Below are 27,833 nucleotides of genomic sequence, written 5' to 3'. Positions count from 1 at the left end.
GCATGCAACAATGGGCCTTGCAGTTAGTAAATACAACCACAAATTACAAACTTAATACAGCAATGAACCTTTTGAGCCATAGCTACACATGCTGTTAGTGGCAACTAGTGCTGTCAGCATCATCTTCCAGCCAGGACGGCCTGTGTAAGCTGGACAACTTCCTTTGGTTGCAGTTATGTTTTATGGAATTGCTATGTAAAATCACAAGTGTTACTTGCATGGAGATGGAATGCAAATAAAATTTTTCAAAATATTATATATGTTTTACCTTTGGATCTGTAGGGAATTCAACCTTACGGCCACCCTGGAAAGAAAAATAATGTAACTAAGAAAAGTGGTTTGTCATGGATACAATTACCATTCTCTTTACCCATGCCAGTCAGTGGTAAGCTACGGAACTGCACAGGGCAACTACATCTGGTTTGTTGAGTGGACGTTGAGACAGTTCTAAAATCACAAGCGACGCAGGGAAGATACAAGGATGACTGTTGGAGCAGAGTCTCACACAGATGGTCTGCAATCTGAATCTGCATGGTAGCTGTGTTTTACGACCAAATAAGTGTTAGGGTTTTGTTTTTTAAAAAAAAAATCAGTAAATATCTCCAAAAAAATGTACATTTCCCACATCTCTTAAAAAGTAGTCCTAAGATCTGGTATCTCTGGACCCAGATTCTCACAGGCAGCAACCTCCACCTTCTGCACGTATCAGCCCTGCACCGGGCTCATCCTCCAGCCGGGACACAGGCCCCGGTTTGCCTGTCTCCATCTCCTCGGTTCAACTCCCTGCCAGCCTACTCACATGTAGTTGCTGCCTGGCCCCGCAGGCATTTAATTTTGCGACCCATGGCTTACAAAACTGTTGAAGTTCACTCAAGTTCACAGTGTGATCTGGTCTTCCAAATAATTAGGTAAACTGTTAGATAAATTCAAAGCAACCCAAAGGATGAGTCTGTGGGGGTTGTTATACTTTTATAATACAAATGTTTTTTTAATCCAAAAAAACTCCCTAAAAATAAACCATAGAAAAGGTATTACATAGAAATATTAAACAGGGTACGAGTTAAAATCAGCAGCGGGAAAGTCAGAAGGATATTTTTTCACCAATATATATTTAAGAGCCTTAAAAAAATACAGCCAAAGATGTTCAAGTGCAGCAAATGAACTGTATTTATAAAGGCATGTGACTGATTTTATCAACAAATCAGAACTCATACAACCAAGTAAGTACTCTTTAATGTAATCCTTTTTGAGTGCTGTCAACATCACAGTTCTGTTGGTAGTTATTAAAAACTGCCTTCCAAACCTGAGGCAATTTTTTCATACATTCACAAAACTAACAAAACTTTGTTCTTTGAAAGCAGACTGACTTTTAGAAAAAAGCTCAAAAGCATTTGCAGAAAGACAGAAAACATCTAGGTAATTAAACCACAAGCTTTGGCAGGAAGGGTAAAATTAAGATAAAAAAATCATGTTCCTGACTTTGTAATTTGTTTCAGACTGACTCAGAGGACAACCACAAAGTGGAATTTCAGGAACATGTCTGAGCCGGGAGCCTCGCTCCTGCCGCGGGTGTTTAGTGAGCAAGTAGACCGTGCGGCTCAGTGTGGAGGGCAAGACAGATGCAGCCTGGATCCTCCCAAGACTTAGAGTCTGGCAGCAGAAACAAAGAATCAGGCAAAATACAGGGATAGGAAGCACAGGCTCCCTTCTAAGGCAAGAAAACTTGGGAGGATGACACTCACCCAACATGCAGCTCAACGCCCCCCACAGCTGCCGCCCAGCACGGCCTCCCGTCCCAACAACTGGCTGGTCCTCAGCGAGCCCTGCCCCTTCCCCGCTCCGCCGGCTCCTGCCGTGCACTCACTGACATCTCCACCTGAGATAATCCTGCTTGGGTTTTAAGAGCCACTAGACTTACCATAAAGGGCTCCTAATTATCCCCCTTCTCTATTCTAACACCTACAAGTTGGACTTTATCTGTCTGCCCTCCTGTATTTCCACAAATGTTTAATTCTTCACTTTCTCACTTCTCACACCTGCGCTGGGCTGAGCTTTGCACACACGTCAGCAGCTCTGCAAGGCCAAGAACACCTTGAAGGCCAAGGGCCTGGGCCTGGCCACATTTTTTCATGTGTAGCATCTAGCAAATTATCCTTTCTATCATTTCCATCTAGCAATAGGCCCCATCTTCTACATACATTTTTTAAAACTCTGCTTTATTGCTTTAAAGTCACATCCCACGAGAATTATCAAAGTCAAGCTGACAAAGAATTACTGACTCCAACATTTCAGTGGATTCTATCGTTACCATTTTCAGGGGCCGCATGGATCCAATGTACGCCTCCTCCGTTTCCCAGAAGGATAAGTCAGGGTATTCTCCAGGTTCCAGGATAAAAGGGACACCCTGAAATCCAGGCTCTTCATAAATCAGCCATCTAAATAAGCACCAAGGAAGGAGGAAACAGAGACAATGCATCATTTCTTTCAGTGGAACACAGGACTGCGCTGACGAGAGAGGAAAGAACAGGAGAGGACGTGGATGTGGATGATGCACAGCTACACTTGGGTATTAGAGCAGTGTCAGCTTCAAGGAGGAACAAGCCATTATATGTGCCTCTTCTGGGTCTTTCACTTGTCTCCTTGGCTTGGCTGGCTTTGTCCATTATTTTACTTTCTATTATGAATTGCTTCAAAGTGTAAATGTCTCTTACTTCCGAATAATAAAAGTAGTTATCTTTTGCACTGTATGTAGAGAGGCTCCAGCTAAGAGATCTCAAGCTTTGTTTTAAAAGGTTACATCTTATTTGTAACCAAAGAACTGCGTGTTCCACCTAATCATTTGTCCCAGCATCACAAATTAATAACAGCTAACGTATATGCAGAGCTTTCAAGGAACGCCACCCGGAATTCCATCCAATCCTCACCACAATGCTTAAGGAAGGGATACTATTGTCCCCATTTTACAGATGAGGTTAAGTAAGCTGCCCAGGGCCACACAGCTACAGGTACCAAATGCAAGGCTGATCCTAGGTGACTCCAAAGCCAAGCTCCTCATCACCTTGGACAACAGTTTTTCTCATTCCAGAGAGTGCCCTGAACATAACTTACTGTCACACTGACTCAGGATCATCGCCGTGAGCACGACTTAATGTGCAGTGACATCTGTGGGGGCTCTGAAAGTCTGTAAGGCTGCTTGTTCCCAGGCCCAAATTTTATGAGGTCCTGGATCTGGTTTTTATATCTTTCAATATCACACCCTTCTATCAGGCTTGTCAGCTGTCACTTCTGCTGTGGTCAGGGAATCAGAAGCCTCACCCTCCTCTAATGTGCTAGAAACCAGAAAGCTATGCCTGACGTGAACGGTCTCTAAAGACTGCAGTCTTGTCAATTTCTTGGTTTCTGGGAGGGTTCTGGAAAGGAGAGGGTTCTGGAGAAGTAGCTGTTATGTGAGAGAGGTGTTAATGAACTCCCCCTTCGTGAATAAATATGGAATTCCTGGTGATCACTTATACTCTCCCATTCTTTATCAGTCCTGCTAAAGCTTTCTAGCTGGGTTAGGTTCCCCCAAACACCGAGCCAAGAAGAGGACGGCTGTAAATGCCATCTTTCACCAGCAAAATGGTTCTGATTCTCCCCTCTTAGCTTTTCTCTTGTTCACAGTTTTGGCCCAAAGGCACATATTTTTGGTGATGGTTTCTGTTAAAGATTCCCCCCAGGCAAACCTGTAACTTCTTTAGACTCACTAATTATACAGAGATTTATAATCAAAATCCTACTGAAGACCTGTCAGAACACACACGCGCGCGCGCACACACACACACGGATGTTGAGAGGCTGTGCATGGTGTATGGGCTGGGGATCAGAACTAATCCACACTGTTAGAAGCCAGGCTAACAGTTACAGGGACAACTGGGAGGAGGCATGAATGAGGGGGGCTTCTAAGATGCTGGTTATGTATGATTTCTTGATCTAGTTTATGGTTATACTTTGAAAATTCACTCAGCTTATACACGTACAATTTGCTGTGCACCCTTTAATACAAACGTTATATATAATTCAATGAAAAATTAACTTAAGGGGAAAAAAAGAGACATCTTTAAACACCACTGCAACCTCCCTAAACCACAGGAAGGCAGCAGCTGACAGAGGAGTCCCTTAAACCTCCTTTGGCTTAAAACATGACAGTTAAGGATGCACTGCACCTCTCTTTGGAGCTCAGAGCTCTCACAGGCACACCTCATGCTGATTTCATGCCCTAACAAATGGCGGTTTGTCATAAATTGTGCTACTTGGCTAACAAGCCAAGGGCCATGAAGTCTGACTCTTCACAAGTGAACAGGCTGATTTTTTCATAAACACAATGGACAGCTCATCAACAAGCGATTCTGAGATTCTGATATAATGCTTACTGAGGTACCCTTCCATTAGGTCTTTCATGCAATAGTTTGGGTTCCGAGGGTATTTATTCATTTGATACTAAAATGCCACTTTCCTTGAAGCATGTGGTTTGCAGTCACAGTAACATTTATAGAAGGAAGGTAATTTTGGGTAAAGGGGAACTTGTTGGAAAAAAATGAATATATAAACTGGAACTCTTGCAAAGACTGCTGTTCTGAGAATATTCTTCAGTGAGTGAGTGCCAAGGGCCTGCTGCATAACTCTAACAGACATTTATGAATGTTGGGTGGACTCTGGAATTTGATAACTCATTGTTAAGTGTGATTCTTTTTCCCTAAATTCTATTCCAACAAGATACATTATTCATGAGGCCATCAAGAGAGGCGGAAACTACCCTCAGGCAGTGTTATTTCATTCTCTGAAGGTACTCTTTTATTTTCCCATGTACTTAGGTAAGGAGCATTTGCCTATATTATGAATAAACAGTATGGCTATAAAGTATAAGCTTTAAAAAAACAATGTATACATACAAATGAACATTGTTGAACTAATAACAATAGCCATCTATACATCCATTAAAAACATTTGCGCAATTACTATTTCAGAAATACCCTTTGAGTCAGGCAAGAAAAATCCGTCTCATCTTGTTCACTTGTTCTTAAACCAAAAACAGTATTTCCAGCTGGATCCTAAGTCTTATTCTCCAGACACAGCTGCACATGAATGTTGGCTATATGCACAGAAACCACAGGAATATGCAAAAGATTAAACATGAATGTGCCAACTTTGAGGTTATTCAAAGGAGGGTGAGTTCTGAATCTCAATGGGGTAAATGTGCCTTCACAATAAAGAGATGTGGGAAGCACCAATTTCACCAAGCAATCAAATTTGGTATCATTAACGGGAAGCCACATTTTGTGATGCAGCGTGAATGTGTGTCACTAGCTACAGGAAGTAGTATTCTTGCCAAAACTCATCAATCTGCATCTGATCATACCTCTAGACCTGACCTCCTGTATATAGAAAATTCAGGTGACAGAAGAACATATTAAATGTTAACACGAGGAAACATTCAGAAAATCCAGGATGTGGTACATTCTCTAAGTCAGCTGGCCTAAATTCTTTTAAAAAATCAATGGCATAGGAAACAAAGATGGGAGTACTTTCAAGATTAAAAGAGACTCAGAGAGACAGGACAACCAATATTTATATGAACTTGATTGGACCCTGATTTAAAAAAAAATCTATAAAAGACATTACTGAAACAATGGGAAAATTTGGTTATGGAATATATGTTAGATATTATCATGGGCACACTGTTAATTTTCTTAGGTGTGATTATGATAGTTTTGTAGGAGAGTATCATTATAAAGAGATTCAGCATGAAGTATATGAGAATGAAGGGTCACGATTATCTGCAACTTACTTCCAAGTTCTCAGGAAAAAAAGATGAAGTAAATATAGCAAAATGTTAACAATTATCGAATCTAAGTGGAGGGCATGTGGGTTTTCACTGAACTATTCTTTCTACTTGTGTGTTTATGTCTGAAAAGTTAAAAGTTGGGCTCCAGTATACTCCACAAGGAAATAAATATACACAGTGAATATTACTTAGCAATGAAAAAGAGGAAGTACAGATACAGTCATCAATATAGATAATCTTAGAAACAATGCAGAGAAAAGTGAGCAAGTGACAGGAAGTTCCATAACATTTTTGTTAAGTTCAAAAGCAGGCACAACTAAAACAGTGCAGAGACAGAAACTGTAAAATAAGGGCATGAGGAAAACGCAAAATTCCAGAGTGGGGTCCCTAGTGTGGAGGAGCTGGGGGATGGGACTGGGGGGCTACACAGGGAGCTGCGAGCACTGGCAACAGTGAGGTTTTAAGTTGGGTGATGGGCACATGGGGGTTTATTACTGGGCTTCATAATTCACATACATATATTCTTCTCATATATCAAATATTTCATAATAGAATCGACCAAAGAACATTTGGCTGTTAAAGTCCCCTGACTTCAGGATACCTGCATTCTAGTAGCTGTCTGCTGACAACTAGTCCTAACAACTAATCCAACTTGAGAAAGTGACCAAAACCCGTCTTCCTGGATTGAACCGTGGTGTTGGAACCGATGCTCTTTATGTCCCCTTTGCAGTTCTAAAATTCCTTAGTTTTATTTATTAGAAACATATTCAAAAAAAGATGCACCCTAACCTCTGGGTGGGTAGGTGCAGGCATTAGCCAGATGCTTAAAACAAAGGTTTAGAAATAAATCACACTTAACAGCATCGGAAAGGAAAATGTAGTTAGAAGTTTCTCATTTTCCCAAATAGGAAACTGACAAGTAATTCTCTTAATGCGCATACTTGCCGAAGAACCTAATTCAGAAGAGGCCCTGGAATAAATCTCCTAATGGAACCTAACAAAGTCCCCCCACAGCCCAGCCATGTCTTCTCTTCCACCAGTTCAGGGGGCTGGTGCAAGAACAGAAGCAACGCGAGCTCAGGTACTTGTTATCAGCTGAATTCTCCCAACCTGTCGAGACTCCCCTTGGACATTTTTAACAGTACTAACGACCTGGCCCCAAGCTGACCAAGTTCAATGAGCCCAAACTCTGCACTGATATCCAAGGCAGCTTTCTAAGATCCCAACAGCAACAGAAATGCAGAACCAGAAAAAACAAATGTCTACTGCCGTGCAAGCCCGTCAAAAACTGTGAAACATGACTGGTTTGTAACAATCACCTGTAAGACTAGGTTAAACTCACTGTAAAGTTAAGAAACATTATTTAAGAGCAGCTCATTACGCACCCACGTAGCCCAAGCCTGAGTCATGAAATCCTCCAGACGTTGAGATGAAAATACCACAGCGGAAGCCCATTTCATTCTTTTGTAAGAGAAGTGGTATATCTCAACATTAAATACTTTGAGGAAAAAGACATATAGATCTCTTTTATGTTAAAAAAAAAAAAACCCAAAGGCAGCAAGAGATGAAGACGTTTTCTTTTGTTTAGATTTCTCCTCCTCTTCCCAGTCTCTAAATACAGAAGTGCCCAGGTGCCTTTCTGCTCATTCCCTATGAGATCTCGGCCAGCACAGGGTTTAAATACCTTCTCCATGCCGATGACTCCTGAATTTTATCTCCAGCCTCCTCCTAAACTTCAGTCTCCTGCTTCAAGTCACCTTCCTGACCTCTTACTTGAGAGTGTGCAGTTGGCATCTCCAACTTGACCTTCCAAACTGAACTCCTGGATTTTACTCTCCCTCCTAAATTTCTCCATTCCAGTAAATGCTGGGGTCCCAAACCCCGGATGTTCCTCAGCCCCACACCCCACAATCTGTCAGCAAATGCTGTCGGTTCTGTCTTCAAAATGTATCCGGAACCTGACCATTTTCCATCACTACTACCACCCTAAGTCACCAAAACCCCATGCCGATGCACTTGCAATGCCCTCCTACCTGGTTTCTTTGCTTCGACTCTTACCTCTTTACAATGTATTTTTACATAGCAGCTAGTGATCCTCCCAAAACACAAGTTAGATCAAAATCCTCCAATGACTTTTGCTGTCACTTTGAGTCATCTAAAATCCCTTCCAAGTCCTACAAGGCCTGACACGACATGAGGCCTCTCTCCTATCATCGTCCTCCCAGCTCACGCTCCTGCGGCCACCTGACCTCCTAGATGATGCCTCACATCCCTGGGAGGGCTTTCCAATGCTGGGCTTCCTGGCCAGGACACTCCCCGCCCCGTCCCTCCGCTATCCCTCAGCTGACTCCCTCACCTCCTCAGGTCTCTGCCGCTGCACCACCAAGACCTTTCCCGACCCCCACTGTCCCCTCCATAACTGACATTTCTTGTCGTATGTACCATCGGACACATTGTATATGGATTCTCTTATGCCCAGCCTATTAATAAAATCTCCTGAGCAGCCTCTGAATATATGAATATTTACAAATTATAGATATATACCCTACTGAACATATTATGAATTTATTAGAAAACATACACAAAGATAAAATCTGAAAAGGAAGAGAGTTTAAATAAAAATATCAAGAGGCTTTCGTGTTTTTCCTGCTTCTCAAGGGCCGTCTTTCACATGCCCAGGGCCATGCACTCCACTGTGGAGGCCTCGATCTCCAGTATGGGAGCCTGCAGTTTCTAGCCTCACTCCTCCCCTATTTGAGATATTCCCATTTCCTTCAAAATACTCTTGCAATTTCCTGTGATTTTTGAAACCAACATCCTAGGGACTTGCAAGGCATTGTGTGAAAATGTTAAAGGAAGTAGCACGTGTGTTGGCCTCCATCCCACCTGAGATATCAAGGGCACACATGCTCTGAGTGACCTCCTCTGAATTACTGAGAAAGTATAATCTGTTACTCAGCTTTGAATCAGGTTTCTTCGCGATAAGGAAATCCCCATGTTAAAAATGCGTTTTTTTTTTCCTCCCTGTACTTCTTCCAAGAAATTGTTAATAAGAGAGCTAAAACATAGTAGCATAGGTGACATGGTAAACAAAAAAATCAGAATTTTATGTGCCTTTTCAAAAAAAAAAAAAACCAAAACATTTTAGTTAATAATTACTTAATAGGACAACACATCAGACACAGAACATCTTAAGCCCTCTTTTTACACTCAAAAAAAGCTGCATCATAATTGTATTGAAAATAAAACACTTACATGCCCCAATGTACTTTAATGGAACAAGTCTTCTGCATTACACCAAAGCCCTGTATTTCTTCCGTATCATCAAAGTAGGAATTTTGGAGTCCTAACCCTTCTGGTTCAGTAAATAAGTCAATTTGACTAACTCTGTAATCCTAAAAAAAAAAAAAAAAGAAGATATACATATACATGTATAGTAATAATTATACCATGTGTTAAACTCTACAGCAAGTGCATTATTTTTTTTTCAAAAATTAAAATAAGGTAAGGGGAGGGTACAGCTCAGTGGTAGAGCACATGCTTAGCATGTATGAGGTCCTGGGTTCAATCCCCAGTACCTCCACTAAAAAAAATAAATAAACCTAATTCGTCCCCCTCCAAACAACCAACCAACCAACCAAAGCTTTACACATACACTTCACAGGGCACCTGCTAGTTAGCCCTTTCCTGTTTTCCCCTGTGACTAAATAACATGTGGTCTTTCAGGGCAGACACTGTGCTCCAGTCATGTATCTCTGTGCTATATTCCAGCAAAGAGCACTAGCAATGTAGCTTAGAGTTTTGGAACATGTTTATTTCTCTCATCCTTACTGAAAAAATCTGGCTTCCCTCGGTGACAGGAGTTTTAGTTTTTCTGCCCTCCTGAGAGCATCTGTGTCCAGAGACTCTAGTCTATGGAGTGGCTGTGCCTGGAGTCTTCCTCAACTGTCGTTTTGTGCCTGAAGCCCCCTGCGGTACACTCCTTGACTGTGATGCTGGTTTGGTCTAAGTTGCAGAGGCACACGTGTATGGTGATTTACACATCTCTGCACTTCTGTCGCTGTTCCATGCCCTGCGTGTCCGTCGAACACTTTCCAAAAGGCCTCTCCTGGCTGACTGCCCAAGCCCTAATCGAATGCTTCTTGAACCTCTTCTGTGTTGCTGAGCGAACTGAACCAACACTAACAGAAGAAACACTAACACTTGTTTCACTTCACGGCAAGCTCTTTCAAACGTTAACAAAAGGAACAAATTTAGTAAAAAGGTGACTCCCTTGAATATACGTTGTGACCTATGTTCACGTGTCAAGAACCTATAAACACAATCTGTAAAGAAAATATTAATTCATCACATATCAGGAGCCATAAAAGTGTTCCTACCCTTTCATATGACACCATTCAGAAAAATGTACCCCAAGGAAATAAGTCAGAAAATTATGTTATTAAATGCACAAAAATGTTCATGCAGCATTAAGGTAGGAAAAAACTGGAAACAATCTTAATTCCCAGAGAAAGAAGAGAGGCCAAATAGATGACAGCACATTGTCTCAGTGGAATATCATGCTCAGTTAAACCCCGAGCCATGTAATAATATGAAAAGCAAAACAGGAGGCCTCTTTACCAATACACCTCACTTCCCTCACCCCACCTCCCTGGATGCTTAAATACTCATCTAGCCAGATTCTAATACCTCTCCCAGTTGCAAGTCATTAAGAGATGTTACCAGTGGGAGTATGACCTTCAGGAAACTGGGACGGAGAGAGGTAAAAAGGATTCAGAACCACAGGTTTAAAGGAAAACAACATTATACCTGTATTATGATTACAGCTACAGAAAAAGCAGATTACAATATGGCCAAGAAAGAGTAGAGAACTCAGAGAAATGAAGGGAGGCCACTTCATGACAGATGGGATGTGGATGATATTCTTAAATATTGCTTTATTACCAGTATTATTTGAGTAACAAATGAAAAGTGCAGGTAAATTATTCCACTATGACATTTTTAAGTGGGGTTCCTCAGGTCCTACATAAGGTTTATCATATTATATACTTAATACGATTAAGAGATAAATCATTTAGAATACCAATTATCATCTAAATTACTCAGCAATGTTGACCTAGGAAATAGGTGATATTTCCCTCTGCCAAAAACTGTTGGTCCTTCTTATTCATTCTCATTTTACAATGTGCTTTTTTTCCCTATTGCACTCCAACGCCCATCTCTAGTACACAAATGGTGTTCTTTCACTTGGAAGATGCCTTTTACATTCTCAAAAGGTAAAGAATCATCAAATCCCAAAACCCATAAAGAAATTTGACACTGATACAACTTTCTCATCAACAAATAAGGAACCAATAAATTTTTACCCAATCTATAAAGTTGCCTCAAATACATTAAAAAAAAATCCACATAAAATCCCAGAGTTGAACTATCAACTGAGTTATTTTTGGATTATTTATTTTTCCATACATACAACTTATACAAAATACAACTTCGATAAGCCACACAAGGTAGTGAGAATTCACACAGCAAACAAAAAAACTGAGTAAAAGAAAAATCTGTTCATACAAAACTTGTCAAAACTAGGTTATTAAGTAAAATGCATGTGGAGGTGAGAATGGGGGGCCAGGAATGAGAAATCTGCCTTAAGGATTTATAATGGAAAAAAATGACAAATCAATTAGGGTATTTCTTTTCAAATTCATTTAAAGTGTACAAATATTTAAAATATAGAAAATATATTCATAAAACATCAAATATTTTCCCCAATCACTTTTTTCATAAAATGAAAACTTTTCTTAAAAGAATCATACCCAGCATCCAATAAATATTTGCTGAATGGACTGATAAATCCAGTTTGCCTTTACTAAAAAGCTTACTAATTTTAAACCTACCTGGACCACATGTCTGATTGAACCAATCACCACAGGCTTAGCTGAGTCTGCCTCTTCGTTACTTTCCAGAACATCTTCTACACCCCAGAGACCAGAGAGCTCCAGCTCTCCTTCTTCTAAGGGGATGGAGTGCCCTTCAAAATGTGGTTTCTCATACAAAATCCAACTAAGAATAAAACACAGCAAAAATATTAGTCAGTCTTAAGTGACAGAGGCTTTGATTACTCAGATATTCTGCCTAATAGATACCTCATATGTATTAGTGGCCAATTCTCTAGCAATTAAAATAGTATAAACTTACCCTAAAACCAAAGCTTTACTAGGCATAATTAAGCCTCTGATAACAGAAGAATTTTATCAGGATCTTAGAGAACTTTTGGCTACCAATATGAATATTGTAGTGCTACTCAAGTTTTAGAGAATTGCCAGTTGGTAGAGACTTATAAATAGTAAGACGTCAGATAAATGGACTTTTACTATAATTTTTTTCTCCTTACGTATGTAAAAAACATTTCTGTTGAGGGACTTTAACTTCTACATTAGAGTCACATCAGTGGATATATTGATACAAAGGACTGCTACATGCATTTAATCAAAAACATTTTTTCCCAGTTTTATTGAGATCTAACTGACATAAAACATTGTGTATGTTTTAGGTACACAGTATGATGATCTGATATATTTGTCTATTACTAAATGATCACCACAATAAGTTAACATCCATCACCTCCCACAGCTGCATATTTTTTTTCTAGTGATGAGAACTTTTAAGATCTGCTCTTTTAGTAACTTTCAAATATGCAGTGCAGTACTTTAACTTTAGTGACCCAGAAAGCATTTTTAAACTATTCTTCCCCACAACATCCGAACACTAAAGAAAAACCTCATGTCAATATATGACAGCGCTGGTCTGAAGTGTTCATGCCTTCAAGAAGAGAGGGAAGTCAACAAAAGTTGCAGAAGAAAGGAGCACTATTCAATACAAAGTGTGATACAAAACTTGTTTTCAGGGTAATTTTCTGTTTTCAAATTTAAGAACAAAAGCTAATTGTGTTTTTCTGATGAAGATGTTGAATATACAGAAAAATACATTAAAATATTTAAAACCTCACAGGAAAGGTGCTACATATTTAATCAAATGGAGACCACAAGAAAAGCTTACTAATTTTTTAAACCATAAATGTCTAGAACCCTATACTCTTCTAAACAAGTTTATAAATAGGTACTAAAGATAAGCATTTATACCAGGTAAGTGATTTTTTTTTAACCACTTTTCTTTATTTAACTTCCTGTCTATTTCCTTGAAGCAACTAAGCTGGTAATAGAATTTCCTCACCAGTTTCTTTACTTAATAAGAACGATCTGTTGTTGAAAACTTAGAAAATAAATTTTAGGTTAGCCCTTCACTGAGTGATCATTAAAAAAGTTAGCAAAGCTGTTTCTCTTATAGAATTTTAACAATTCTGTCAACACGACCAGTGCATGGCCTATCAACACGAGTAGGGCAATTCTTACCAACCTCACTGAGAGTTCACAAACCTGAAGTACATGATGGCCTCTGGCATCACTAGTCCAAACCAATGTTATGTGGGGAAAATGGGAACAAGAAACTTACAGTGCTGCACTTTTCTGATTTTTCTAGCATCAACATACATCACTCCTATAATCAGAAATATCATTAAAAACCGTATTTCTTAGGTACGAACTCCTTCTAGTATTCACTATGACTGGTATTTTCTGCCCTTTACATGACTGAAGGCATAATTTAAAATAAGTATCGAGGACCAAAAAGGTAATTAAAAATGGAAAACACAAATTCTCCACATCAGGAACCCAAAGTGCCGCCCTTACCATCCTCTGACGACTTTCATGAGTATCACAGGAGAGAGGCTCCAAGAGCTGCAATCCTCAATGTCCCCGAAAACTTCAATACACTCCTCTGAGACGTCAGGGTCCCCATAGATCACCACCTAGAGAAGTGACAGTGGCACTTGTACGTGTTGCCACACTTCAGTCTGATCAAAAAAAAATCTAGACTCGGAACAGAAACTCATCCTACCTTTCCAGGGCGAGGATTGATTTTATTCTGGACGCTTCCTCTAAGTGCCTGTGATCAGATGAACAAAAACACAATAAATAATTATACTTTATGCAAAGCCCTCTTTTCTCCTCCCAAGACACTTTAAAGTAAGGTTGTATTTGCCTCACACATGTCAACTGTGAAACATGTTCACCTGGAGCTATGCCAGAATTGTACTAAAACTCTTTTTTCCCTCTAACTAAATTCGCCATCTCAATTTTTCCTCACTTAAATGCCTAAGATATTTCCACTGATCTGGAAAGTTCAGGGCCCAAGAGTCCTATGTTCTTACATCAGTCCACAGAACAAGAACTCAGCTAGGAGATTATAGTTCAAACAATCTCAGTATAATCTCAAATAAATAAAGAGAAATTAGAATGTATTAATCACTTATCTAGAATGAGCTGAATCAATTTTATGTGATCACATACACGCCTTATCTGAATCTATAAATAGTGTTTCTTCATAGTAACATCTACCATCACATAACAACTAGTCTGCATAAAGTGCTTACGGCATACTTCACAACGCACACTGCACATGGTATACTTAATCCCTTCCTTCTGATGGACAAAATGCGTTTTTCTATGGCTCCAAAACTAATCATTTTCAAGACCATCTGCCAAAACCTGTAAAACCTGAAATGCCTAAGATAATAAAAACAGTAATTATACATGTCAAAATATATAAAACATGGACTACTTTTATTGCTGACTGGGATGCCTGTTCTAAGGACTGCCTTTGATCTGACCGCTCTTGCAGCATACGAGAGTGGAAAATGCCTGGAAGCCCACAGGAAGGCCTCAGGAGAGCATTTTTAGAGGTCAAAATGGCAATACACCTGTCTATATATAAATACACACACACAATACACTTATACACACATACACACATATCATTTCTAATAGATAAGTTGAAGAAAAAGTCTGAACTTTAAGTAAAATTCAGGCAAGACACTAAAGATAGAAGTTATATGGTTAACAAAGTCCAAGACTTTAAACAAAAAACTTTTTTTTTTAATCACAAAGAGGCCCAGACAAAGTATAAAGTGCTTAGTTTCTCCTTTTTACTCCATTTGACTGGGTTTTTCAAGGGATTCCATAGGGAAACTGTATTCTGTTGTCAGACTCATCAGACTGTTGTCAAATAAGAGAATGATCTAAGAACGATTAAAAAGTGAGAATGAGGCTGTAATGAAAGGGAAGTAGACCAGTAGAAATTTTGTGCTTGAGAGGAATACTTAAAAATCTTATGATTTCTGAGAGCTAAAGGCTGATTCAGTTTTATTTGTTTACAGCAGTGATTCTTAAAGTGTAATCCAGGGGTCCCTGAATGGTCCCCAGTATCCTTGCAGGGAGTCCATGAGGTCAGACTGTTTTCCTAATAAGAAGAGGGTACTTGCCTTTTTTTACACGCTTTCTCTCACAGGGGGACAGTGGAGTTTTCCAGCGGGTCCTTGACATGTGATGACATCATTTACCCTGATGGCTACGGGAATGTGCATTCTGTATGTTCTGTTCTCAATTTTTCTCAGTGTTAATTTGTAATATAATAGATTCTGATAGGCATAACCGATATGAACAAGAGCTCTTTGGGGTCCTTAATTTTTATTATGTATATATATATATATATTTATATATATATTTATATGTGTGTGTAGAGCATCCTAAGATTTAAAAAATTTGCAAACTTTTGAAAAGAGGAACTGAGCCTCTGCTGGAAACCCAATTACACATTTTGAAAGACCTTCCAAAATTATATTCCATAATAGGATTGCAGCAAAAGCTAACATAACAAACTGAAACATGGGGCAGTGCCCTGTACAAATGAGGAAGTGGACAAGATACTCTTTGCCTGGATAAACCGTGTTGGGTGCTGATCTACACTCACCAGGCAGCCCGGTTCACAGGGTGGGCAACGGGAATACAGAGGCCCACTCCTGTTCCCGGGCTTAGCAGAGCTGACCTCTGAGCCTTAGAATCTGCCTCCCTCTTTCACTGTCCTCTCTCTACTTGAGTATCAGCTTGGTAACAGAAAGGTTTCACATCAAAAACTGAGTAAAGAAAACAACTTTTAGCAGTCATGAGGAAGGAGATGAAGGAATCATAATTGTTTCTCAAAATCATATTTTGCCGCCCTCTCTACTATAGTACAGGAAAGCTCGAATGTAGACCAAATTCCTTACTCCTCAACAGCTTTGCAGGAAAAAATATTTCCCTATTGAAAACTAATTCCAAAGAAAGAGAAAATGCTTTCTCAACTACGTGGGATAAACATTTATGGGAAGAAAGACTGAATCTCAAAGTGCAAGAGAAAGGGTGAGGGATAAGATTAATTGGTGGGAGCTTTCCAAATAAAGGACGCTGCTTCACAGATCTTCAAAATTCTAACTACAGTATTGAGCATTTTTACATAGAACTAGGGAAGAAAAAACATCTTGTCTGTCTGTGAACTTTCAAGGTACCTTATCTATACCTTTACAACAAAGAAATCCACAAGTGCCTTAAAATGTTTGTAGCTTATTTTCCCTGCTAGACTATGAATGTCTTAACAGAATCTTAGTACCTTCTCTCTTGGACCCTAACATCCCTTGTACATAGTAGGTTTTCAAATATGTGATGAACAGGAAACGATCATACACAAGCGTAACCATTTTTAAACAAGTAACGTGAACTGATTATCATCTCTTCCTCCTCTGACTTTAAAATATCCCAAATAAATGGTACTACGTTGCTACTTACTGTTGTATCTGATAATGACATTCCAGAAAAAGAAATGCTTGGGTCAAACCGGCTGGATTTGAAAAGACCGGTGAAGTCTGTGTCACTGTTTCCAAAGTTCGGCAAGTTTGATTTAAGAACGCTTTCAATGTGATTGGCCTTTTCCACATCACCATTGTTCTTCAGTTTTGAAAATTCAGAAAATTTTGTTTCTGGCAAGGCTGGGTTGCTCCGTAAATCCAGGTCTTTCTTGGTTTCCTCTTTTTGCAGGTACTTTTCCATGTAGCTCGGACTTTTCAATCCCGAATGAGATGCGTTTGAGGAGTTGAAATTGAAGATCTTTAAGTTGCCGGGTGGCAGACTTGGCTGTTCTTTTTCTGAACCGCAGGGTGGGGCACCCTCAGCCACAGGCTGTAAGGCGGAAGGCTGGGGAAGAGAACCGCTCTGAGCAGTGCCGAAAGATGTGGTCATGGTGTTGACTGACGTTACCGAGGGAGAGAAGACCTTGTCTTGTGGTAAAGAAGATAACATGCTTGAGAAAAGTGCACTTTTTTCTAGCCTCGATCTCTTAACCCCCCCGTTTGGGATATCCCTGATCTCTTTGTCATTTCCTTCTGGGGCCGCCAGAGGCTGGTCCTTCCCATTAGCATGAGCTGGTAAGGACTTGAAGAGGGTGCTCTGTTCGGTAGATGTGCGTTTGGGCCTCAGTTTGGAATGGGTGTCAAGATTCTGCATCAAATGTGAAGCTGGTGACATTTCTGTCTGGCCTTCCTTCCTCTTCCCTAAACCAAAGGTAAACACGTTGGGATCGAACACCTTCTCTAAATTGTCCTCGTGAATAGGAGGCATGGCAAAGTGAGGGGCAGGGGAGTTTGCCATCCTGGCCTTCTTTTTCCTCTGGGGCACACAAACTGCACTGTCCATCTTTTTTATAATCTCAGTGAATTTTTCCATATCAGAAGACGAATCGAATACACTGTCATCACTACCAGCGGAAATGTTCAAAAGACTGGCAGGACTGTCCTGGCCATTCATAATGTTTTGACCGGGTTTTTGAGGGGTTTCTGAATGATTTTTGTTGCCAGGGCAGTTGGTGGGGCTGGATTCTGCCTTCAGGGGGTTTCCGTTGTCCTGACTTTGAGTCTGGACAGGCAGGGTATTTTCCGACTCTGGCAGCACAGTTTGTGGGCCAGATTTTGCTACGTGCTCCTCTCTGCAGTGAGAGTATTCAGGCGATGTGCTCGTGCTGCCCAGCACTTCCTCTTTCTGGGGAGCACAACTTACAACGGAAACCACTTCAGGTTCATTATTGTGACAGCTTGGCAACTGTGCTTCTCTAACTTCAGCACTTTCCGAGATGAGCCGGGAGCTGACATCCTCAGTGCTCTCCATGGGGAGCACGAAGGACCTGACCTGGACAAGGACCCTGGATGGACACTCCTCTCCCACAGCTTCTGGCCTCTGCTCTGTGGACAAAGGAGGGCTTGTTTCTCCTCCTCCTCCTGCAAGTTTGGAGGTGGGTGCCTTCTCATTATTCTGATGAGACACAGGCAGAACACATCCATTATGGTTTTCTGTCACTTTCAGATCAGTGCATGGAAAACTGCTTATGGGAGCTTGAGCACATGTGTCTTTGGAATCATCCACAGGGATGGGGGCAGCCAGTGAAAGAGAGGGCCCATCAGATGACTCAGCTCGGGGCTGTGAGTCAGAAAATCCATCCTGTGGCTCTGGCACGGCTATTGGAGATGAGTCTTTGGTATCAACAAGGGCAGGGATGTCTTGTGTGGTGTCAGTCATATTTTCAAGTACAAGGCTTTTGCTGTCAGCAGCTTCTGAGTTGCCCTCTGCTAAGAGCTTGGGGTCCTTGACAGGAATCTGAGCAGTAACCACAGGTTCGGAAGGGCAGCCAGCGTCTGTCTGCACATCTGCCTTATCACCTTGGTTAAGCTGAAGACCAGGAGTCTCCTCTCCAGGGAGAGGAACTTTGGTTTCTGCAGAGGTTTCCTTCCCCAGCACACCATTCTGGTGACTACTTGGCATCACTTTCTTTTCCGGTTGCTCCATTTCCTTGGCTTTTTTGGCTAGATTCAGCTTCGCCCTTCCAACAAATGTTTTATTAGAGGCAGGAGTGTTCCTTGTGCCTCGAATGTCAGTGTGTCTTGGGCTACTGTTTGCCCGTTTGTTTTCAAATAAGGAGATTTTGGTGGCAGTATTTCCTTTGTGAACTGGTTGGCTAAATGGATTATGCTCATTTCCCAAACTGTCAAGATTCTTAGGGGTTTTAAGATTTAGTTCCACATGTTTGGGCTTGGCAGGGCTGCAAGAATAAAGGAGTAAGATGAAGTTACTGACCTAGGTTTAAAAGTGAACATACCAATTTATTACAGAATTGTGAAAAGTCAGCATCTTTCTGATAGGTAACATTTTTTATGAAACTATTTTTAAACAATCCTAAATACACTATCAACTATTTTAATAGATGTTTTGCTTCTGTACGAGGGATCAGAAAATTATACAGCTAAGAAAGTCTAGAGGTGAGAGAGTAACAAGTTTATCAAGTAGGTATGTATGGTGCTTGGTACTAGAGTTGGAAGGTATCTTAGGACCTGAAGAACACTGAAACAACATTAAACACTTAATGCACTCCCATACTTTAAATACGTAAATGATTTCCCCAAACACCAACTGTGTATTTTTTAACTTTGTTTACATTATCTCAAAAAGCTAGATTATAAAAAATATTATTTACCTCTTTGTGTATTTTATTCACTTCATCCTTCCCCCATAATTTTTTCTGATTATATAAGTGTGTTCACTATAGAACATATGGAAAATATAAAAACAAAAAAAATCACTCATAATCCTACCATTCAAACAATGTCCCTGTTAACATCTTAGCATATTGCCAGTCTTTCTGTATGCATGGTGAATTACTTTCAATAGAATTGAGATTATTCTCATCACAGAGTTTGGTATCTTGCCTTAAAAAAAGAGAGAGAGATTACTTAACCTTGTATTTAACATTTTTAAAGTTACTAAAAATTTTGAAGTCTTTATAATGTCTGCATAAAAGTCTATCACACAGGTGCACCACAGTTTACTTATTACTCACATTGTTGGTTTGCCATCATTTTTTGGGCAAAGAGAATCTCCTCTCTTTCTCACATTTCTTGGGTATAAATACCCCATAATGGAAATTATATCTTTGAATATCACACTGTTTCTTTCTGAGAAAAAAAAATGCTCTGGCTCTTATGCTAATTATCTGTGTAAACCTGGTCAAGTTATTTTAATTCTCTGGAGTCTACCTTCTCTATCAATAAAAACAAACAAAAAACTAGACAGTTTGTAGAACACAGTTGGTTCACACACACCCCCCACCCACCCATTAGGGCTGAAGATATCCTTGAGGGCTGCAAGTGGGGACAGTAGAAGTTGGGGCACGGTAAGGCTGTTGGCCCGCCACCTTCCTTTCAACTACAATTACTCCTACTTATCTGTTCATACATTGCCCTTATATAAGCTTTGCAAGAAGAACAATCTCCAAAGCTAAAACCAAAAATTACTGGTCTAGTGGTTTACAAAATACAAGAGGTGATACCCACTAACATTCACTGACTGCCCAGCACTTTCTATGGTTTGTCTAACGTACAATTTTACGCATTTTTAAAATTTAATTTGATTCTTTTTGAAGCCCAGTATTTTATCCTTGTTTTTTTGGGGGGGTGCAATTGAGTTTATTTAATTAATTTTGAACCCAGGACCACGTGCGTGCTAAGCATGAGCTCTACCACTGAGCTATACCTTTCCCCCTCATTCTCTTTTAAGACGAGGAAGTTGAGGTCTAGAGGAGTAAGTAAATTGCCTGAAGTCACACAGCTAGTAAGTGACAGAAGCCAGGTATGCTGGTTTCAGATGCCAGGCTCCCAACAACTCTACTCTTCTGTTCCCCCAGGTAGGATCAGACCAGGCTCGCCTCAGTGACCTCCTCTCATTCTTTCCAGCTTTATGATCCAAGGAGCCATAAATTGTCGTGAGATCTGTAAGATAATTATACTTTAGAGGCCACCTCGATAATGAGAACACAAAGTGGAGAAGCATTAAAATCTGATGCCATCCCCGACATGAACTCCCTGGCCTTCAAGAAGGCAGGACCTGAGCAGCCTTTTGAAGGAACAGGCAGTTCAACTTTGGGTGAAGACACCTTATCCTTCTGAGTGAAATGAGAAGACTGAGAAGACTTGAGAAATCCTTCCCCAATACAGCATGAAGAATTAGATTTTCATTTTTAAAGTTTGTATTTAAGTCCTAAATTTGATATATACTCATGAAATTCTCCAATATCTCCTTAAGATATCTAGGCTCCCTCATAGTGGGCCCATATCTTAAATTTAAAAGCAAAATAAACTTCTAAGCACTTCCTTAAAGATTATATTCTAAAACCAGTGAGATGATTAGAAGTAAGAGAACTTACAAATGCTATCAGTTAATGAAGGATGTCCATGTAGCAGGGAATATACATTTTTAAAATTCTCACTAATCAGCCCAAGGAACAGTCTAACATCTAAGTATATCTTATGATGTAAATGGAAAACGCTGCAGGTTAGCTAACAAGCTATGTTAAGGACAGGAAACACATCTGCACATTAAAAATTTACACCAAGATCAAAATACATTTTACAACCAAACTTTCTGTGCTATTAACTTCTGCTACCAAGAGTCACTACAATTAACCTGGTTCAAACTGATTAAAAGGATGGCTCCTATAATTCATATTGTAATGCCTTCATTATAATGTGAGAGGGGAAAATAATCTGGAGTCTAAGAAGCAATGACTATAATATATGAGGAAAATCTCCTTATTATGAATATCTTTTAAGAATCCCAACATTCAACACTTGATAAAGAACTGAAGATATAATTTTTCTAACAGCATCAAGAAACATGCTGCATCTCAGTGATTCTTTTTCGGGAAATGTAAAATAGTTTTAACTCTAAAATTTCAGACTCAAATTGTTTTTAGAAATAATCTGAGTAACACTGCTACTTGAAATAGAATCAGAGGAAAAAATAAAAGGTCTGAAAAAAATCCATCAGTCAAACAGAAACGGGTCAAAGGATCAGAAAGAATTATTAATTTTCCACCCAGTAGTTTGCCAATTCACCAAGTGCAACCCCTGTGTGAAACAAAATTAAACTGAGCATCTGGCAAAGGAAAATTTTAGGTAGAAGACAATCAGTACTTAGAAAAAGACATTTGGTTTAGTTCTATCACAGGAAACAGCACATGAAGAAAAGTTTCATTGTAAGATGGCTTTGTTCGTTCACCCTGTCCCTCAACAGTGTAACATTTCTGGTTTTTCCACTGGGGTATTCTGATAGGAAGACAGGTGAAGCGTCCTTCATCAGATACACAACAGTTTCTCTAAGGCTCACACTTAGGAGGTCTGAATGTTCAGTCATGCTGGCCTTCTACAAATAATAGGCATCATTTACTAAGGTTATTTCTCCAACTTTGCTGTTACAGAATAAACAGCCAACTCTATCAAAGGTCTCCAGGCTGGCAGCTGGTGAGGTAGCTTAAGTTATTCATTAAGCAGATTTTCCTCTCCAGTGTTTACCAAGCAGACTTCCTACTCTAAAGCTTGCTTATCCAAGAAATCAAATAGAGTGAACCCATTAAGTTTAAGAATGATAATGTGAAAATAGCAGCTTTTTTAATAAATGTGTGAATGTAGGAAAAACTTAAGCTATTTAGATACTCATTTTTCACGTACCCACTTTCACATGTGCTGACTGGGAGAAGGGGGAGAGTGAGCGTGGAAAGGGGAGGATCTTAGAGTTTTATAGAGTGCGCTCCCTTCCCTGTCTACCTATACAGATCACATTTACCATCAAGGCACAAGTCCCATTTCCTCCAAAAACCCAACAGTGATTTCTTCCTCCTTTGCATACCTCCACCCATTACAGATGGTGACATCCACTTGGCAGTTTAATCATATTACCACCTCACATTGTTATTTGATCTGTCGGCATCTTCGGTCCAGATTGTGCCATAAACTTTTAAAAGGCAGTATATGCTGAATCACAGTTGTGGATTCCCCCCCCCCCCCATAGTTCCCAGCACGATACCATGCACAGAAGGTACTCAATATCTGAAAAAATCATACACAGCAAGTAGTCACATCTGCTGTTGGGCTTGAGCCTTCTAATGCGTCCCCTCATTTATCCGACAGTCTCCCAGTAAGAATACCAACCTTCCTTTATTTTCAACAACTGAAAATTACTTTCCAATCTGAGGGCAAAAATATCACCAGACTCCCTAACATTATGAAGGGGAAGAAACAACCAAGATATGTGTATTACTATTTTTTTTAAGCTTCAGGTCAATAATGCACTAAGTTCCATAAAAGGTTCTGTGAATGCCCTGAAGCTCACACGTGTCAAAGCTACTGGGTCACAATGAACATATTAGTGTTTGCTCCGTTTTCCAATTCACTGCATTTGTGTTTTAAGGGCGTCCCACCCACGAAGACCGGTGTATATTTTGAATAAGGAATAGAATTAGCTCGTGTCAAACTGTGCAGTCTTCTATTTATGTAAACACTGAGCCTCAAAAGATCTCATTTTTACAAATTCATTAAACTTAAGTCTTACATCAACACGAATTTACAACCAACTTAGGCTCCCGAAAGGGTGGTCTTCTTAAACCTTAACTGTGCGAACTAGCCCTTCACAACCTTAATTTCAACACCGAGGAGAAAAGTCAGTGCACAAGCAGTTCTTCCGCTAATGCAAAGACCCCGAGCCTCTGAGCGCGCCCCCCTCCCCAAGCGCGTCTGCGAACCCGGAGGCTCGCCGGCCCAATCCTGCAGGTACTTACAGGGTCACTTTGGTGGTCACCGTCGACCTGCCCGCTCCGAAATGGTTCCTGGGCTTCAAGCCGTCGGGGTCAGAACCTCCGGCCGATCTGCCCAGCTCTCTGCTGCGACTTCCTTCTCCCCGGCCGTCGAAGTGGCTGGGGAGCGGCCCCCTCTTGTGTTCGGGCTTGATCTCCGGCAGCAGCGAGCTGCTCTTGACCGTGAGCTCGCGGGGGATGACGCGGGCCGCCTCCTCGCCGCTCTCCCTGACGGCCGGGCCGGGGTCGGGCGCCCTCTTGAAAGGGCAGTCTTTGGCCGGAGCCCGCGGGCCGCCGGCGGGCGAGGTGGGCACGGCCTCGGGGACGCGGCTCTTGCCCCTCCTCTTGGAGGGGGAAGAGGCCGGCGGCGGCGCTTTACTCCGCTCCGACTCCCCTCGAAGCGGCCCTCTGGGGCTGGGGCTGGGGCTGGGGCTGGGCTTGGACTCTGGACCGGCGGCGGAGGCAACGCCCCCATCGGGGGCCGCCGGCGGGGATTTCACTTTCTTTTCCGCGGAGCAGCTCTCGGCGCCTGCGTCTGGCGCCACCTCGTCGTCGAAGACCGCGTCGTCCCGGGCCGTGCAGTCGGGCAGCGGGGGGTCAGCGCCCGTCGAGTCGGTGGACTTCTGCGACCTCCTCCGCCTCCCCGACCTGCGGCCGCTTGACCTCTTGTCCATGTCGTCGCAATCTTCTGCCCCGGGGGTGACCACGACCGGCTCGTCCACCTGTGCCACCTCAGTCTTACTCAAATAGATGTCCAGGGTCAACACTGTGGCCGGGTGGGCGCGCTCACGGGGCCGGCTGTCTCGCCCTGGGGCCTCGGCTTTGCCGTTTGCCGATGCAGAGCCCGCCGGGTTCTTGGCGTCTTCGGCGGGAGGGTCACCTGGCGGAGCGGATGCGTTCTCGGGGTACTGGCTCAGCGCGTCCTGGGGCTCTGGGGAGCCTCCTTGGGCACACAGGCTGGGGGCCCCGTCGGCGGCCTCGCCTAGTGCTCCCGCGGGTGGCTCCGCAGTGGGCGAGCCCGGCACAACTCGAGCCCCCTGGGCCGGTACCTGCTTGCGGCCAGCGCTGGGCGAAGCGTCCTCCCCCGGACTGCGGAGGAGCGTCTCTGAGTCCTCTTGCCTGGAGGAGTTTCCTAGTGAGGAATGCAGCTGCTTGGCAGCGGAGCTGGCATCTGGGAAAGTCTCTCCCTCTGCCTCCAGAGGTTCTAATTGGGGTGAATCACTTTCATGGCTCTGCTGCACAGCCGCTGCTGCACGGCTGCAAGTAGACCGCTCGGCGTCCGAGTGGGCCGCCTGGATGCAGCCCTCCGGCCTCTGGGGCTTCTCCCGAGAGGAGCCCTCCTCGCACACGTGTGTCTGCTTTGCTTGGCTACCCTGAGATTTACTCTTCTCATTCTCTCTTTCAGGGAGTTTGGAAGCGGTTACATCTTTGGGAGAACCTGATTTGGCATTTGGGCTGGTGGGGCTCTCTAACCCGTTTCTGGTGTTCCTTCTCCTTCCTGCCGTGAACAGAGTGCCAAGTTTTCCCAAAACTGGCTTCCTTTTGTTGTCTTCTGGTGGTTGTGCCCTGGACTGAAAAATATAAGGAGATGGGAGAGACAGAGTGTGAGAATCCGTCTTTTTCCTCTTTCAGTAGTAAGTACATTATGGAACTACAAGCCAAAATAATAGGCCAGAGTTTCTAATTGAAAACGAGAGTTGTGGCTTTGTGATATTCATTCCAACAAGATAAACTCTGATTTTACCTTTTAAATTTTTCTCAAACACCATCTCTGTCGCTTAGAGTAACATTTCCTTTAACTAGGAAGAAAATTTAAAAATATATATTCGGAAGGTCCAAATAATCACTCACACAAAATAAACAACTCTCAGGTCTTTCTACGTTTTGCTTTTTACCTCCTTTCTTCATAAAGATGCAATTTCAAAACAGCCATGGGTGACTACAGGGCAGCAGGAAACATTCTAAAGTATCCCGAGGAGGAATTCTTTTCTGAAATAACTCCCTTTCTTTTTGTAGGCAGGAAAGAGGACGAGGGAAAACAGTCTCCTCCTCCAGAACAGAAAGAAACCACCTGGGTTCAACATGATTACTAATGAAAACCCTTAAGAAAACGAGAATTCGTTCACCTGGGCCCTCCCCTAGCCAAGCCCGAGGTTCGAGGCGGGCCCGGAGCGCTCCTCCAATGGGAGAAGCACGCGGGTATTCAGACGCCCGCTGGTCTATTGAACACCGCTGGCCGTTGCAGAGGCCACCCGAGAGGCTTTTACCCGCGGGGAGTTCCTGGGGAGAGTAAATACCGGGAGCACCTGCGGGGATGGGGGGTGGGGCGAAGGTGCAGGGTGGCCGCTTTCGTAGATGTCCCCCGACTGGCCCGGGCGGACAGAAGGGCGCGGGGCTCTGCCCACGTCGACCTGTGCCGGAGCTCGGTCCCTCAACACTCCGCTGGGCTCCGGGAGCGCACCGCGGGGGAGCCCCAGGGACCGGCCCACCTGTGGAAGGGAGTACGGGCGGCTTGCGGCCCAGGAGCCGGGATGGGGAAAAAAACCTGCGCCTCTTACATAGCCTGGAGCAAAACGGCCGGCACCAGGCGCCCACGTGGGAAGCCGGGAGAGAGCTCAGAACATGCCAATAAAAGCAAATCCTCCAATGGGCGCCCTGGAGAGGGCAGGCGAGGGGCCGGGGCTGGCAGAAGAGGAGGAGACTCGCCTTGGGGAGGGAGGTAGCGCGAGCCCAGCCTAGCTCCTAGCGGAGGGAAGCGTTTTCCCGGTAACGAGTCCACTGAAACCTAGCCCACACGTGTGGCTGCAATAACTAAAGATTTACCTCTTCCACCTGAAACCCAGGCGCTAGCTTGAGCCCCACCTTTCCTGGAAGGTGAACATCAAGGCAGTTTTTACAATACTGACTGTTTACAGGGAGGTTCCTGAGTCACTATTCAAAGCAGCTCCATTTCATTTGAGGTATATGCAGCTAATGGACTTTGGAGATGGTGGGAAATAGGAGAGTAAGATTAAGCATGGAATTAACAGGGCCAACAAGCATTGACTGAGACAGTCCTGGAACTGTAACATCATGTAGTTCAGCGACAGCCACGTGAGGTGCTGTCACCCCACACTAGAAATGAGGAAAGCAAAGCTCTGACAACGAAGAGACTTAACGTGTGTGTTGGGGGCTGAGGCAATAAAGTCAGGATCGAAACCCGAGTCAGCTTCCAATTGGTGCTCCCAGGGGACCCCTTTGAGGCGATGTGGAGGTGCCATGGGCACCCCTGAGCCAGAGTCAGCCCAGATCCCCAGAATTCACTCCTGATGAAGTGCTCTTGAATCAGATTTACTGACAGACTCCAGAGGTGATTTTTCTGGCTTGAGAAGCATGTGGTGGGCGCTTTAGAACTAGACAGCTCTTGCATGAGGAGATGGCCCGATGTTGCAGGCACTGAGAGCTTTTGTGACTTAAGTTGATATGCTTCTAAAATCTAACCAGATTTTGATTAATAATTTAATTTTCAATGGTTATATAAGTAGTATAGGAAGAATTCATGGTGTAATTTAAGAAACTATACATTAAAATATTCCAATTTCCTAAGGAATATATTTGGACTCTCTTACTATGAGTCAAAGGTATTAAATGATTTTTAAACATAATTCTTTATTCACTAGACACTTGCTAAGTGATTTACATAGTTTCTCATCAGAAACAGCCCTTCTAAGATAGGCTATGTTTTTATGCCCATTTCCAAGGTTCCTTATCCTTGCTCAAGGTCCTACAGCCAGTAGTCTTTCTAACTCTGGAGATGGAGCTCTTTGTCTTTGCTGCCTGGACAGGCCTTTGAATATATCCTGAAGTAGCCAGGGCTAGGTTTGAGTTTTACTGGCTCAATTCTAGCCCACGTCCAAAGAAAACAAGTATACGTATTATTCTGTCCTGCCAGTGATGTTGCAATCCATCTTTCCCATGAGGTTGAAAGGCATCTGATCAGCAGTCCTCTCTGCTCAGTACAGGTTTTTTTTGATTTTTCTTTTTTTTTCATTTTTGGTGTGGCTGCTTTTTTCAAAACTGGTTGCTCTTTGTAACTTGGCCTCATCAACTACCTGAGTCCTACTCCCCTCAGAGGGGCAGCCAGTTTGTCACCTGCCAGGCTGCTCTGTCTGTTGAACTTAAAGAATTTCAGACTTTTGTTTATATGTGAATGTTCACAGCAGCTTCATTCATAATAATCAAAAATTGGAAACAACTTAAATGTCCATCAGCTGGTGAATGGATAAAAAATTTGTAGTAAATCCACACAACAGAATGCTACTTAGCAATAAAAAGGAACAAACTTCTGAAACATGTAATGACATGGATGAATCTCAAAAACATTATGCTAAGTGGAATGAACCAGACTTAAAAGGTTACATATTGTATGATTCCCTTT

At 42.2% G+C, this 27,833-nt stretch overlaps 1 protein-coding gene across 4 annotated transcripts in view; it reads right to left on the bottom strand.

Moving 5' to 3' along the window:
- Positions 1-27,833, bottom strand: part of CRYBG1 (crystallin beta-gamma domain containing 1) — a 180,605-nt gene that overhangs the window by 22,463 nt on the left and 130,309 nt on the right. For 3 of the 4 annotated variants that reach the window (XM_031680179.2, XM_031680181.2, XM_031680182.2), the window contains 9 exons: positions 23,402-24,987; positions 19,386-19,499; positions 16,537-18,835; positions 13,775-13,822; positions 13,567-13,685; positions 11,716-11,881; positions 9,077-9,216; positions 2,309-2,435; positions 269-304 (listed from right to left, as the gene is read on the bottom strand). In XM_031680179.2, coding sequence (XP_031536039.2) covers positions 269-304; positions 2,309-2,435; positions 9,077-9,216; positions 11,716-11,881; positions 13,567-13,685; positions 13,775-13,822; positions 16,537-18,835; positions 19,386-19,499; positions 23,402-24,987 — 4,635 coding nt within the window. The remainder of the gene's footprint in view (positions 1-268; positions 305-2,308; positions 2,436-9,076; positions 9,217-11,715; positions 11,882-13,566; positions 13,686-13,774; positions 13,823-16,536; positions 18,836-19,385; positions 19,500-23,401; positions 24,988-27,833) is intronic. The other variant, XM_031680180.2, reaches the window with a different exon arrangement.

Source organism: Vicugna pacos, chromosome 8 (genome assembly GCF_048564905.1).
Source record: "Vicugna pacos chromosome 8, VicPac4, whole genome shotgun sequence".
Taxonomy (NCBI): domain Eukaryota; kingdom Metazoa; phylum Chordata; class Mammalia; order Artiodactyla; family Camelidae; genus Vicugna; species Vicugna pacos.
Note: the sequence above shows the minus strand (reverse complement) of the source record. Positions and strands in the feature narration are given on the sequence as shown.